The sequence below is a fragment of the Hemitrygon akajei genome, chromosome 14, assembly GCF_048418815.1.
Source record: "Hemitrygon akajei chromosome 14, sHemAka1.3, whole genome shotgun sequence".
Lineage (NCBI taxonomy): Eukaryota > Metazoa > Chordata > Chondrichthyes > Myliobatiformes > Dasyatidae > Hemitrygon > Hemitrygon akajei.
This window is the reverse complement of record NC_133137.1, coordinates 55,943,262-55,958,860: the sequence shown is the minus strand read 5'-3', so window position 1 is coordinate 55,958,860 and position 15,599 is coordinate 55,943,262. Positions and strand designations below refer to the sequence as shown.

Below are 15,599 nucleotides of genomic sequence, written 5' to 3'. Positions count from 1 at the left end.
GGTGGGTGGTGAAGTATACCATCTTTCAGACTGGAGGGTAATCCACGGCCCATGTGCTCTCAGGTAGCTTTGATTTCTAGGTGATCTGGTTTAGATCTCTTACTCAATTAAAATATTAGAAAATTAAATTTTCACATGGTCATTATAAGGCTGTCTATGGGATCTTGCTGTGCAAAAGTGGGCTGACATTTCAAAAAGAGCATCACTGCAATAAAAGATACATTTGGGGAATGACAGGGTTGAAAAATCTGTTTTACTTTGGGGAGGGCTCACTAACAATTTCCCGACATTTTTTGATAGTTTTTATTTTCGTAAATTAGTTTCCTCCCCCATCTATCTTTTCTTGAACACACTGCAAATTGTTTACCCTTACATCAGAGTTTGTCTTCTTAGAGTTAATGCCATTATGGTAGCTATCACAAACACATGGATAGAAAGGATAATTATTCATTCACTTCACAAAACTTGGCAAAGAACAAGACCACACACCACAACAGTTCATCTCTATCCAGCATCTGAATATAATTACTTTGCTCAGATGGAATTACTGCCTTTTGGCCATATGTATTGACTAATAGCTTGTCAGTACATCTCAGTAACTAAACGCAAATTAAGTCAGTAGTTTTTTTGTTTAAAGCATCCACGAGACTTTGATACGTCCAGGAAGGACAGAATTTATTGCTCATTCATAATTGTTCAAAAATTGACTGCTCTGCTAATCCTTTTCACCAGCAGCTAAGTGTCAGCCACAAGGGGCTAGAGTCATATATAGGTTATTCATGCAAGAACACTGCATTCTGCTGCTTAGTAAACTCAAAAGGCTTTTACTTACAACTATCCAGTAAAGTATAACTGGAACAAAGTTTATTCCAGATACAATTTCTCTAGATCAGGAGTTCCCAACCTGGGGAACATGGACCCGTTCCTTAATAGTATTGATCCATGGCATTTAAAAAAAACCCTGCTTTAGATACTGTAGCAAGAATTAAACTTCTATTCCTTGATCTTTAGTCCAAGCCTCTGAATTACCAGCAACATAATCACCTCATTAGTGTGGACTTGTAAATTTAACATTGCAGCCACAGCCTGCTTTCAGCAGGTGGCTGTTTAGGACTTGTACCAATGCTCCCAATAGCTAAAGGAAATGGAAGCACTAACAGGCATGGATAAAACTCTGGATTTAGAAAGTGCACTCCTTGGATTTGTCTTGCTTCTCAATATCCACCAGTGTTGACCTTACGTGACTAAATGTCCAATAAACAACACAAGCGGTTCTGCAGAGGGGGGAAATCCAGAGCAACATAACCAAAATGCTGGAGGAACTCAGCAGGTCAGGCAGGATCTAGGTAGAGGAATAAAACAATTCTATTTCCAACCCCATTCTGACATGCCAGTCCACGGCCTCCTTTGTTGCCATGCTGCGGTCAGTCCCAGGCTGGAGGATCACCTCATTCTGTCTGGAAGCCGCCAAACTCATGGCATGAACAAAAGTTCTCTCATTTCTGGCAATTCCTCCTTCCTCTTCCTCTTTTTTCCATTCACCCATCACCTCCCACAGACGCCTCTCCTTCCCTTTCTCCCCCCATGGCCCACTGTCCTCTCCTATCAGATTCCTTTCTCAGCTCTACCTTTCCCATCCACCACCCCCCCGCAACTGGATTTTCCCATCACCTCCCAGCATCCCACCACACTCCACAACTGGATTTTCCTATCGTCTCCCAGCTTCCCATCCATCACCTGTAACTGGATTTTCCAATAACCTCTCAGCTTCCCATCATCACCTGTAACTGGATTTTCCTATCACCTACCAGCTTGCACTCCTTCCCCTTCTTATTCTGGCTTCTTCCTCCTTCCTTTCCAGTCTTGATGGAAAGTTTCAGCCTAAAACGTCAACTGTTTATACCTCTCCATAGGTGGTGCCTGACCTTCTGAGTTCCTCAGCATTGTGTGCATTGCTTTGTCACAAAGAACCAGTAATAAAATATCAGGAGCCATTTTCCAACCAGCTGCTTCCTCAGACCCAGGGTAATGCTTACCCGAAATCCCTGATACCTCATGAAATCCATTGTCTTCTTTATGGCGTAGTTATTTGGTTCAAACACTTCCACTTGTGTCTTCACATTATGCTCATAATATGGACCAATCAGCACATAGTTTTCTCCCCATTCATCTGCTGTGATCTTGGCCTTTGTTTGTATTACAGTGTAGATACCACCAACTGAAAGAAAAATGTAAAACTAAGCAACACATCATTAAACAGCAAAGCAATTATGTATTTCATGTCTATCAGAATGCTTCTCCTCATTTTGTTTGTTTTGGGATTTGGGAATGTAGGGGTATTTTCACCTCCTGGAACATTTGGGAATGCCCAGACTTTGGATGATCTTTCCCTTCTTGGGGAAGAGAACGCAGGTTTGGAAAATGTCAGAGTGGCCTTGGAGTCTATTTTATACTCTATGCACTGTGAAACCAGAGTACACTAGTAATGATAGGAGCATATGCAGAGAATGGTGGATGGGCTGCGATCATTGCCTTCTGGGTAGACAACAAAATTTGGGTAATCAGGAGATGAGTCACCTCCCAGAATAAGCAGCCTCTGACCTTCCCTTATAACCACATAATTTTTGCTGGTCCATCCCAGTTTCTGGTCCATGGTGTAAGTGACTGGGGACTTGGTGATGGAGATGTTGAAGAAAGATGAACTGGCATTTTCCACCACCAGCAATAGATACATCAGCCATGTCCACTGGAGTCACAAGAGATTCTGTGGATGCTGGAAATCAGGAAGAACACACATAAAATACTAGAGGACCTCAGCAGGTCATGCAGTATCTCTGGAGGGAAGTGAACTGTTAATGCTCCAAGCCAAGACAGTTTGTTATGACCAGGTTATTTACTGGCACTCCTGCACAAGACTCCTGAACCAGGACTTTTAGCGGAGAAGAGAAATGGCCAGTATAAAGAGGAGCAGTGACTGGTGGACTGAAGAGCAAGGAGAGCGTGGGCAAGGCTATGCTGATTAGGGGAGGGGAGCAGTGCTGAAGACAGGAGTCTGTGGCAGGTGAATGAGAGACAGAGGCAGATAAAGATTGGAAAAACAATAATGGACCAAGGCTGGGGAACTGGGAAGTGTAAAAACAGGCAACTGCTGCCGGAAGGAGAGGAGCAGGAACTTAAAGAGCTAAGTGTGCTGGAATCTGAGATACGGTGAGCGATTAGGGGAGAGGTGACTAGCAGTTGAAACCATAAACATAGAGGTGATATGATGGAGTGGGGTGGGGTGGGAGGGGGAACCTGTTGGTGAACTGTGTGAAATGGGTGGATGGAACCAAGAGGAAGAGGAGACAAAGATGGGTGAAGGGAGGACTGGTGGTGACGTGAGGGGAAAGGTTACAAAATGGGAGATCCAGAGATTATGGGGGGGGTCGGTATGAGGGTGGAAACCAATCCACTGGAGGGGTTCCTTAAAATTGGGGGGGAAACTCAATATTTGTGCCATTCGGTTGTAGACTACCCAGGGGGAATTGCAAGATGCTGTTCCTCCAGCTAGAGTCACTTCACTGACAACCTCTGTTCCAGTAGGATGTCAGAAGTGGTGTTGTGCACAGCATTCCATTCCGTTTACAACTCCCCAGCAAGTGAAGCCATCTGTGCCTGCTTGTAGCACAGCTTGGGCGCACTCCAGACGTGACCCGAGAAGAGTCATGTGCCACTTGGGCCACAGAAATTCCAGCCAATGACTACCCGCAAGAAGAGGGTATCTAGTAACCTCTTGTTGCCATTTCTTGACCACTCCATTGACATTCAGCATTCCTTTCCTCCCACAGATGCTGCTTGATCCACTAAGATCCTCTAGCACTGTTTGTTGCGCCAGATTCCAGCATCTGTAGTCTGTTGTTTCTCCATCATTGAAGCGATATATACTGCCCATGGAGCAAATTGTGGCCATACCTTTGTGCTAAAGTGATGGAGTTCCAACAACCATGAACCTTCTAAAAAAAAAAGTATGAATGAATTCTGTTCCCAACCATTTCTGTACCAACAATTCTTTGAAACTCCACCAAGCACAGACCCAAACCTGGCTATGAAAAGAGGAGGATTGGGCACGGGGCTCGCAACCTCATTACACAAATGCCTAGTGACCCAGTACTACAGAAATGCTAGCAGATGCTCCAAAGACACCATTTCAAGGAGAAAGATCTTCAAGACACTACACTTAGGGACAATTTGAAAGATTGGCCCAGGACAGGGGACTCTGGCGAGCTGTTGCTGGTAGCCTATGCCCCAGAAGGGGTGATTGACTAAAGTATGTACAGTTTTTCTGAGGCCAAACTCAAAGAGCATCCTGATATCAAGAGCAGTCATTTTCACTGTACCTTAACCCTTGGATCTAAGCTGAACACGATCTGAAGCCATGTGTTATTAGACCTTGTTGAATAGCAGAGCAGGTTTAAGCAACTGATTGGACTACAGTTTCTTAGGTTCTTTTATTAAAGGATAAAAAGCGAGGAAACTGGAGCACCCAGAGAATACCAACACAGTCATGAGGAGAATGTACAAACTCCTTGCAATCAGCAGTGGGAATTGAACCCCTCCCCGCAAATCTGTAATTTATTCATTGAGACACAGCAGTGAATAGGCCTTTCTGGCCTTGAGTCACATAGCCCAGTAATCCCTCGATTTAATCCTAGCCTAATCACAGGACAATTTACAATGATCAATTAACCTACCACCTGGTAGGACTTTGGACTGTGGGAGGAATCCACAGCGCCCAGTGGAAACCCACGCGGTCACAGGGAGAACGTACTATCTCTTTACAGGCAGCAGGACTGCATAACAAACAGTGGTGCAAAGGGGCAGGGGTAATTCAATACCCAAAAGGGACTGGATGGGTATCAGCCAATTGGACTGAACTGCCCAGTAAGGGTTCAAACTTCACTTTCTGAATGAAATTGTAAAGCTTTGCTGCTGGTTCTGAGAATTAGGAAGAATTTACCCCTTTCCCACAGAGGCATCCCATCTGCTGCACAATCTTACTAATGTCATTCTTTTCAATGAAAAAGTGTTTCCTTTTATTGGAATATCTACATTTGACAGTCTAACAGCAGATAGTGTAACAATTTATAGCACCAGCAAATGGTGTTCAATTCCCACCTCTTCAGAGGTCGCTGAAGAGATTGTGGAGGCATTAGTGGTGATATTTCAAGAATCACTAGATTACAGAATGATCCCACAGGACTGGAAAATTGCATATCCACTCTTCAGAATTAAGTCTTCCGGTTAAAATGGCGCTACTGAACATGTGTGAAAGCTTTCTGGTAGTCAAGAAGCTAAGAAATCTGACTAAAAACATCACTAAAAATACATTTCTGAGGGAAACTGTGTTAAATTATCACCGCAAACAGTGAAGTGACGAGTGATGTTAAGGTGAGTTCAGGCGATGAGCTGAGATAGTGTGTTGCAGAATCGTTGCAGATGGTGCTCCAATGCCCATACAGCTGGTCCAGGAATGAGGATGGATCACTTTGGGTGCCAAAAGGAGAAGTCGGGGCCCAGGCAGAGGAGTCTTGGTGCCCGTACAACTGACCTAGGTGACAGGTTGGATCGCTCTGGGCACTGAGCTGATTTGAAGACCTTGAGAGCGGCTTTGGGCTGTGTGATGAATTCAGGATCCAGAGTGAGTTGCTGGGCAGTGTGGTCTAGGCCCGGAGCCTTCTGCAGCTTGTGGGTCCTAATGCAAGATACGATCCGCTGTTCAGACAATTTAAATGCTAGCCCAGAATGGAGGTGGCAGCAGATTTGGCTTACTCTCACAATGTTTACTCCTCTCACCAGGGTGCCTGAGCCTTTGCTGTTCTATCGTTTGTTCAATTTCAATGCCAGCCCAGGTAGACTGGAACGACAAGGTGTTCATCAGGTCAAGAGCCAATTTTGCTCCATCCCCATGGCACTGAGGCAATGAAGACTGCCCAGCTGCAGTGTTCCGTGCCTGCTAGTATGATAAACTGATACGTAAGGTTTTGGGCCTACTCCAGGCTTTGGATCTGAGGAGTGAATTTTTGGTTCAGATTGTTGTTGTTCACTTCAACAACAATCAAGATTTTTGATTTTTTGCAATCTTTCTCTTGCATGTCAGCTTTTACTCTTTTACTTACATTTTTTTTCTTTCTTTAATTGGGTTCTTTCGGGTTTCTTGCTATGTGGCTACCAGTAAGCAAACAAGTCTCAAGGTCAGATGATTTATCCATTCTTTGATAATAAATGTCTCGTGATAGACTGGCATATCTGGGGGGAGTCTTGTACTCTCAGTGGCTTCACGCCACAGAAACCTGCATAAGCACCAGCCTGATCAGCCACAAAGGCTTGGGACAGGACTTTGATAATAAATGTACTTCGAATTTTTTAAATTTGAGGAAGGGAGGCCCAAAAAAAAAAAAAAGGACATTATAGACCAGCTAGCCTGACTTCAGTGATTAGAAAGAAGTTGAATCCATTATCAAAGATAAGGTTTCAAGGTACTTGAAGGCATATCATTAAAAATGCCAAAGTCAGCATTTTTTTTTAAAAAAGGAGAAATCTTGCCTGACCAATCTGTTCGAAATACTTGAGGAAATAACAGACAGGATGGACAAAGGAGGATGTTGTTTACTTGGATTTTTAGAAGGCCTCTGACAAAGTGCCACAAATGAAACTACTAAATAAGAGCCCATGATATTACAGGAAAGGTACTAGCATGGACAGGTAATTGGTTGACTGGTAGGAGACAAAGACTTGGAATAAAGGGAGCCTTTTCTGGTTAGCTGCAGGTGACTTGTGTTCCACAGGGGTCAGTTTTGGGACCTATTCTTTTCACATTGCAGACGCATACCACTGTATATATGCCAATGATTTAAGATGATGGTATTGATAGCTTTGTGGCCAAGGTTGCAGAAAATACAAAGATTGATGGAGGGGCAGATAGTGTTGAGGAAGCAGGGAGTCTGCAGAGAGACTTGGACAGATTGGGAGAATGGGCAAGGAAGTGGCAGATGGAATATAATGTAGGGAAGTGTATGGTCATGCAGTTTAGTAGAAGGTATAAAGTGTACACTACTTTCTGAATGGGGAGAAATTCAGAAATGAGAGGTGCAAAGGGAATTGAAAGTCCTCATGCAGGATTCCTTAAAGAAGGTTAATTGCAGTTTGACTCAGTGGTAAGGAAGGCAAATGCAATATTGGCATTCATTGAGAGGACTAGAATACAAAAATGAGAATGTAATGCTGAGGCTTTATATGACATTGGTGAGACTGCACATGGAGTATGAGAGCAGCTTAGGGAACCCTATCCAAGGAATTCGAGAGTGTCTAAAGGAGGTTCACGGGAATGACCCCAGGAATGAAAGGGTTAATATGAGAAACATTTGAAAGGCCTAGACAGAATGGATGTGGAGAGGTTGTTTCCTATAGTGAGGGAGTCTAGGACCAGAGGGCACAGCCTCAGTATAGAAGGATGTCCTTTTAGAACAGAGATAATGAGGAATTTCTTCAGCCAGAGAGTGATAAATCTGCGGAATTCATCGCCACAGACGACTGACGAGACCAAGTCATTGGATACATTTAAGTTGGAGGTTAATAGGTTCTTGATAGTAAGGGCTTCAAAAGGTTATGGGGAGAAAGCAGGAGAATGGGGTTGAGAGGGATAATAATTCAGCCATGCTGGAAAGCTGGTGCAGACTCAACATGCCTATGCATTGATCTATCATCAGTGTACCACACGAATTTCCTCCTGGTGCTCTGGTTCCCTCTGACATTCTAAAGACACACAGGTTAGGGTTGCCAAGTTATGGGCATTCTGCATTGGCACTGGAAGCATGGCTCACTTGTGTGCTACCCCCAGCATATCCTCAGACCGTTAGTTGTTGACGCAAATAATGCATTTACTCTGTTTCAATGCTGTGATTTACATGCGACCAATAAAGCTAATCTTTAAGATCATGAACATACAACATTCGAGGCTGTCTGCATTTACAAATCAACTAGTGGTGATTATATCAACAGCTGATGAGCTATTAGTTGTGCCTATTGGATACAGTCAATGTCATTTGGTGGTTCTATATCAAACTGAACGGCTTCTATTTGACAACCTCAGAAGTATACGTTCAGACCAAATGTGGCTCATGTTTCTTTGACATGTTGTTCATACTAATCTAGCAGTTGACCAGAAAGGACAAATCAACAATTGCACTTAAAAGCATTCATCAAGGACCACCACCATACAGGACATGCACTATTCTCATTGCTGCCATCTGAAAGGAGGTCCCACACCACCGAATTATCAACCATCCAGCTTCTTAACCACGCAGCTCAACACTGAACCGATTCCACAACCTATGCACTTACTTTCCACTCATGTTCTCAGCATTATTTATTAACTTTTTTTTTGTATTTGCAGTTTGGTTTCTTTTGCACATTAATTATGTGTCAGTCCTTGTGGGTAGTTTTTCATTCAGTCTATTGTGTTTCTTTGTTCTACTGTGAATGCCTGCAAGAAACTGAATCTGATATGGTGACATATATACTTTCAAGACAAATCTCTCCCAGCCACAAATCACGATAAATCTCTGATAAAGTCAAAGCCATTTCCTGCAAATATCAACAATACTCAATTTCAATAAAACTCATTAAGTGTATGCTCAACTGCAAATGTTTCACTTTCACTCACATCTTATCCTTTACCAAGATTTTCAACTCTGACTACATTAACAGAACTCTGAAAACAGTGTGACAAGACACATTTTCTTCCAATGGCTTCCAAACTACTTATACAGACGCGGTGGGATCTTGATCATTTTAGTGAGTCTTCAAAGACCATTGGCTCCTTGTGATCCCGCAATTTATGTAATGACTGCACCACAGCAAGTTATTCAGCTCATTCGAATCTTTCCTGGCTGCAAGCACAGCAAATCATGTCATTTGTCCCACTTCCTCTATTTTCCTGTATCCCATCCTATTTCACCTATCAATTAATTCCCACCCAATTCTTCCACCATTCTCTAACACAAGGGGGCAACTTACACTATTAACTTCAGAGCTTCCTACGGTCTGGTTCACATCATCTCCCACAATGCATCTAGCTTTCCCCTTCTCCAGCAACACCCTTCACTGCTATCCCACCCATTCTGAGAGTTATTTGTGTCATTGTATCCTATCTCTTTACATCCCCAACATCATGGCATCTGCCCATCCTCATCCCCATCACCCATAAAATGCTCTTCTTGAGCCACATTTTCAGACATCCAGCACTTCAGTCTGGATCTGGCCTGCAAAGTTGTGGGACATTGCTCTCAAGATGTAGAGCAGTAGCTTCACTTAATGGTATTTTATTATTTACAAATATTTTAATCTTTCAGTTTACTTTCATCACCAAAAAAGCAATTTTGACCCAGTCTTAACATTTCCAATTCTTACCCAATTTACTTGATTTTACAAAAAAGTGTTAACTCTAATAAACAGGACATTGATATAGAAATCTTTTGCACCACAAATTCTATCCAGGAATAACAATTAACTAATTGTAGCAGTTTGGTGCCCTCTATCTACATAAAACAGAAGTATGTTACCAAAATATAAAAACTAATTGTGCACTGCTACCCTCTTTATGTCCCTTAATTCAAGAATTGTTAACTTACACTCTGGCTAAATGCTGAACGATTTCCAACCCACATCATATCTGTTGAATCAAATTAACTTGCTCCCCATGTCTCCTCCCAGTTTTCATATGGAAAATCAAAATAGATGGTACTGCAGTAATGGCTCCAATTATAAAGACATGATATCATAATGGAATGCTCATCCTTACCTGCACCAGGCTTCTATCTCACTGTTACAAGACTCTCAAATGATCTTCCTGAACGATAAAGTTGAACTAAATCTCAATCTACCTCATCATGGTGCTTGCACCTTAATGTCTACCTCAAGATTATAGAGGCAGAATTAGGCCATACAGCCCATCAAATCTGCTCCAGTATTCCATCATGACTGATCTATTATCCCTTTCAGTCCCAGTCTCCTGCTTTCTTCCTGTAACCTTTGCCACCCTTACTCATCAAGAACCTATCAACCAGCACTTCAAATATACACACTTACTTGGCATCCACAGCCATTTGTGGCAATGAATCTCACAAATTCACTATACTTTGCCTAAAGAAATTCCTCCTCATCTCTGTTCTAAAGGCTGTGCCTTCTGGCGCTAGACTACCCCACCACTGGAAACATACTCTGCACATCCACACTGCCTGGGCTTTTAATATTTGATATGTTTCAATGAGCTACCCTCCTCATTCTTCTAATCTCTAGTGAGTACAGGTCCAGAGCCACCAAATGCTTCTCATATGAACCCTTTCATTCCCTGTATCATCCTGTGAACTTCCTTGGGACCATTCCAATGCCAGCACATCCTTTCTTGAATAAGGTGTCTAAAGCTGCTCACAATACTCCAAATGCCATATAAAGTTTCAGATTATATTCTTGCTTTTATGTTCTAGTCCTCTCAAAATTGCATATGTCTTGCACAACACTTTCTCTTTACCCAAAACACTATACTCTGCATTGTACCATTTATTATCCTTTTGTATTAACTCGGTGTACTTATATTTTTGAACAATCTGTGCAGATGGCAAGCAAAATGTTTTCTTAAACCTTATTCAGTACATGTAACAATAAATCAATTACACTTTCTGGATCAAGATCAGAAATTCATGTTACTGACCTTAGTTCCCTCACTTTTCAGCTGCCCCTGCACTTCAATCCCAGTTAGTCCCCAACGTTCTGCTCCAGTTGCTAACAATACCCTGGCTCAGCTCATAATGAAAACCTTTTTAAAAAAAAAAGACAACAGCAAGTGTTCTCCTCACACAAAATGTTGGGGGTATTCAGCAGGTCAGCCAGCACCTATGGAGAGGAGTAAAGAATTGACAGTTCAGACTGAGACTGGAAATGAAGGAGGAAGAAGCCAGAATAAGTTGGTGGGCGAGGAGAAGGAGTACCAGCTGGAAGGTGATAGGTGAGGGGGAAGTAGTGGTTGAGAGAGGGACAATAAAATGAGAAGTTGGGTGGTGATAGGTGGACGATGTAAAGGACTGTAGGAATTTAAGAGGAGAATGGACCATGGGAGAAAGGGTAGGAGGACGGACTCCCAAGGTAGGTGACAGGCAGTTGAGGAAAAGAGGAAGATTAAAAGGGAAGTCGGAATGGAACCATAGATACTGCCTGACCTGCTGCATTCCTCTAGCTTTTTTTTTTAATGTTACTCTGGATTTCCAGCATCTGCAGAATCTCGAGTTCATGTCTTCCCCTCAGCCCTGAGCTCCACAGCTCTCGAACAGTGGGCTGAAATTCTGATTCAAAAACACTAATTACTGGCTCCCTGGTTCAATTCAACTTAATTATTGATCTTCTAGGTTAGACGACTGGAACAGTATCACTGAGGAACAAGAAAAACAGGTTATATAGGTCTTAAACAGTACATTTTACTGCCCACTGATTTTTGGATCAAACACAATCTATTAGTCTTTGCTAATCGATTGTTCTTTGCTCTACTTTACCCATATGCTTCTGGGCTGTCACATCTCCAGGCCAGCAGCCTGCTTTACCACTCAATTCAAAACTACCTTCTGAACCATGCATTTTCAGCACATCTTTAATGTAATTACTACAAACAGCCACAGATTCCTTACTGTGATATACTGTGCTGAGTATCATGGGAAAATTGATTTACATTTACCTCAGATCTCCTATTATTTACCACACCATTAGCAGGGTGAAAAGTGGCCCCAAATTTGGAAGTAAACTACAAATATCATAACATTGTATAATGACTAAAGATGAGCTTAATTCTAATAAGCCCATTAGTGACTGTTCTTCTTAGCCCATCACCTCTACTGGGGCATAAGCCATCAACAACAACTCACCAGAATCCTCTTTCTTGGCCAGTCTATCAAATTGTCCTCAGATGTACCAGTGCAGCCCATCTTCTAAGATCCTTCCTCTCCCAGGGCTGAGTTCTTTGGAGTTTCTGCAGAACTTAGTTTTTACAGGATGGGGTTGCTAGCCCTATGCCCAACCCTCCTTTCGCAACTAAGCTTGGGACCATCCATGGCAGAGTTATATTTGACTGTTAACTATATTTTGAAGGCTGAATATAGTGCTGTCTCTTTATATACAGTATGTCCAAAATTTGAATAAATTTATTATCAACATACATACACATCACTGTATACTACCCTAAGATTTTTTTCTTGCAGGCATTCACAGTAGAACAAAGCCTGCCTGCAAGAAAATGGTGGGGAAGGCTTTTTCTGCGATCAACTGGGCTGAATCCACTGCTTTTCCATTCTTGAGCGTTGGTGTTTCCATACCAGGCCATGACACTGTTTCCTAGTCAGGATACTCTCCACTATACCTTAAAAGTGTGCACACCTGATCATTTAGAATTCTCAAAACATTAATAGCTCTGAGGAGCTATTTCATTAGGTAATTAAATGGCCTTTATTATACAGACCATATGATAATTGGAGCTCCTTTCTTGACTTAACCATAATATTCAAAACAGTAGTTATCCCAACACATAACCCACTCACCTCCTTCCAGGCAACGCTGTCACGTTCTCAACCCGGTAACGCTACCTTTTCCATTATCGTCTTTTAACTCTTGAGCTTCACACCAACAAGGAATTTCTTTGCGCCCTGACTTATATGATTAAAACCTGACTCCGAACCCAACCCAGCACGTGACGGGCTCCAGCTCCTATGTCAGCCTTACTGGGTTGCTTAAGCGAAAAGCCAAATTCTGCACCGCACAACTTTGCACCTGGACATCCAAACAGTCCTCCCTCCCCGCCACACACACAGGCATTTCCTAACGTCAACTGGCTTAAAGTTAATGAACAACGAGTAAGGGTCAAAGGTTTGGAGGGTCGATAACACACAGCCTGACAGGGAAATTAAAGGTTAACATATCAGCATTTCGCTATTAAAAATGGACAATCTTAAGTCAATTATTTGATATGGGTAATTTTCAGATTAAATTATCGCAAACACCCGGCGGGAAATTATTAAACTTTAATCGGTCTAAGGACACTGGGGAGTGGGATGATGCCAATGTCTTCGGGGGAGGGGGGAATTCTGCGGCTGAAACCGACTACTCACCTTTGTTAGTGACTTCCCAAGACACCTCAAAGAGCATTAGATCTTCCACGGGTAAATTCTCATCCTCCCAGTCGGGAAGGCCACTTAAAGAAGTCACTGAAAGTGACCTGCCCCGAGGCATTTTGGAGAAATTCCTTGTGATCAAACGTGTGCAGAATTGGCCTCTATTGCTCGTCGCTCCTTGTGACTCCGCACTAGGATTTCAATGACTGGGTAGGGAAAAAGTTTTCCTCCAAAGTCGGACAACTGATTGGAGGAAGGGTCCTGGCTGAGGAAAAATTCAGAACAGTTGGGATATGCCTGTGTCACGTGATTGTCCCGGTGTCCAGCCCATACCCCGGAAGCAACACAAACTTCCCCACTGACTTTTAATTTAGGTCAATTCCACTCCGTTATTTCTTGGCTAATAAGGTGTTCAAATATCGATAGTGAATTTAGCTTCAATTTGTTGCATGCAAAAAAGAAGTAATCGAGTGAGTCATTCTAAACTCTAACTTTTATTTGCGTTTAATTTAAATAATTAACGAATCCATCAACCGAATATTTTAAATCCGCAGATGCACATCGCCATATGCCCAGAAATAACGTAAATTATTGACTCTACGTGCTTTATTGTTGCACGTGCCGTTTCCTTCAGTAGAGAAAGAAAAACAATGGTGTTTTTATTTAGCTCTTATAATGACAGTAGGCTCCGTAATAAGTTCCCAAAGTAATGTTATTAAACACTTCCCCTCCTTTTTCCCTGCAGTCCAGCAACTCATTCGCCCTCACAGCTGCCAATCAATTCCCCTTTGATTCCTTTCTGCCATTAACCTTCACTGATGGGAAAACAGTACATGTAATAGATTAATTAAACTATCTAGTAGTCCGTGTTTGGGATATGAGTAGGGTCCAGGGCACCTCGGGGTTACAAAGAGAAAATGCAATGGCCACAGAGACTGAACCAAGGGTCAGGATCGAACCTAACACCCTGGTGAGCTGTGAAATAGCAGAATTCATCTCTACACAACACTGCCCACTACAATTTCATTTTGCTTCTTTCCAAATGATAAAGCTTGATTTCCCTCTGGGAATTATTTACAATAATTGCTTTAATATACCAGTGCTTCACAGGACTAGTGTTAATTCAATATAGACTAGAACACAGAACACAGCGTACAACAAAGTACAGGCTCTTCAGCCAGTGATCTGCTGACCTGGTAACTTACCCTAAGATCAGTCTCACCCTTCCCTCCTACATAGACCTCGATTTTTCTATCATCCTTGTGCCTATCTAAGAGTTTCATAAAAGAATGCAGAGGAGATTTACAAGGATGTTGCCTGGATTGGGGAGCATGCCCGTGGCCCTTTCTCCTTGGAGTGACAGAGGATGAGAGGTGACCTGATAGAGGTGTACAAGATGATGGAAGGCATTGATCATATGGATAGCCAGAGGCTCAAATGGCTAACATGAGGGGGCATAGTGTTTGGAAGTAGGTACAGAGGGGATGTCAGGGGTAGGTTTTTCACACAGAGAGTGGTGAGCATGTGGAATGCACTGCCAGCGACAATAGTGTCTTTTAAGAGGCTCTTAGATAGGTACATGGAGCTTAGAGGGATGGAGGGCTATGCGGTAGGGTAATTCTAGGCAGTTTACAGAGTGGGTTACATAGTCAGCACAACATTGTGGGCTGAAGGGCCTGCACTGTGCTGTAGATTTCTATGTTTTAAATGTCTCTAATGTATCTGCTTCTACGACTCCTGGCACCATGATCCATACACCCACCCCTCTGTGTAAAAAATATATCTCTGACATCTCCCCCCTTACATTATTCCAATCATGTTAATATTTTGCCCCCTTGTATTAGGCATTTCCACTCTCTGGCTATCTATTTGATCAATACTTCTTATCTTGTACACTTTGATCAAGTCACTTCTCATTGTCCTTTGCTCCAAAGAGAAAAGCCATATTTCGTTCAACCTATAAGACATATGATTCAAAAGAACTAATAAAATTACTGCAGATGACAGAAACTTCAAACAAATATGCAATAAATAGTTTTTAACCTGAAACTCTGCTTCTCTCTCCTAAGATGCTGCCTTATCTGCTTAGAGTTCACATCATTTTATGTTTTTTACAAAATATGCTCTCAGGCACAGACGCTAGCTCGACAATTAAGCAACAGCTTGATTGGAAAGGTCAGTTCTGAGTAGTGTTAAGGTATGTTGGCAGAGAACAGGAGGTAGAGGTCATCAATGAGAATGTACCTGAGTGACAGGCCAATGGAGATCCCTGATGGTGGATCAGTTAAAATGTGGAATGGACATGAGGCTATATTTTGCATAGTGCAAGTATATTAAGGGACTTAGGAGGAGTGATCAAGGGTTTTAAAAAGAAGTGCAAACATTGTAAATTATCATTTGCTTCTTCAGGAA

The 15,599-nt window shown here is 42.4% G+C and overlaps 1 protein-coding gene across 2 annotated transcripts in view; it reads right to left on the bottom strand.

Annotated features, from left to right (window-relative positions):
- Nucleotides 1–13,481, bottom strand: part of gys2 (glycogen synthase 2) — an 81,508-nt gene extending 68,027 nt beyond the window's left edge. Inside the window, exons 1-2 of one of the 2 annotated variants that reach the window (XM_073066122.1) lie at nt 13,185–13,481; nt 2,037–2,218 (exon numbers count right to left, since the gene is read on the bottom strand). In XM_073066122.1, coding sequence (XP_072922223.1) covers nt 2,037–2,218; nt 13,185–13,305 — 303 coding nt within the window. In that variant the 5' untranslated portion in view covers nt 13,306–13,481. Of the gene's footprint in view, nt 1–2,036; nt 2,219–12,617; nt 12,870–13,184 lie in introns of those variants that run through there. The other variant, XM_073066123.1, reaches the window with a different exon arrangement.
- Between the last annotated feature and the right edge of the window lie 2,118 nt (nt 13,482–15,599).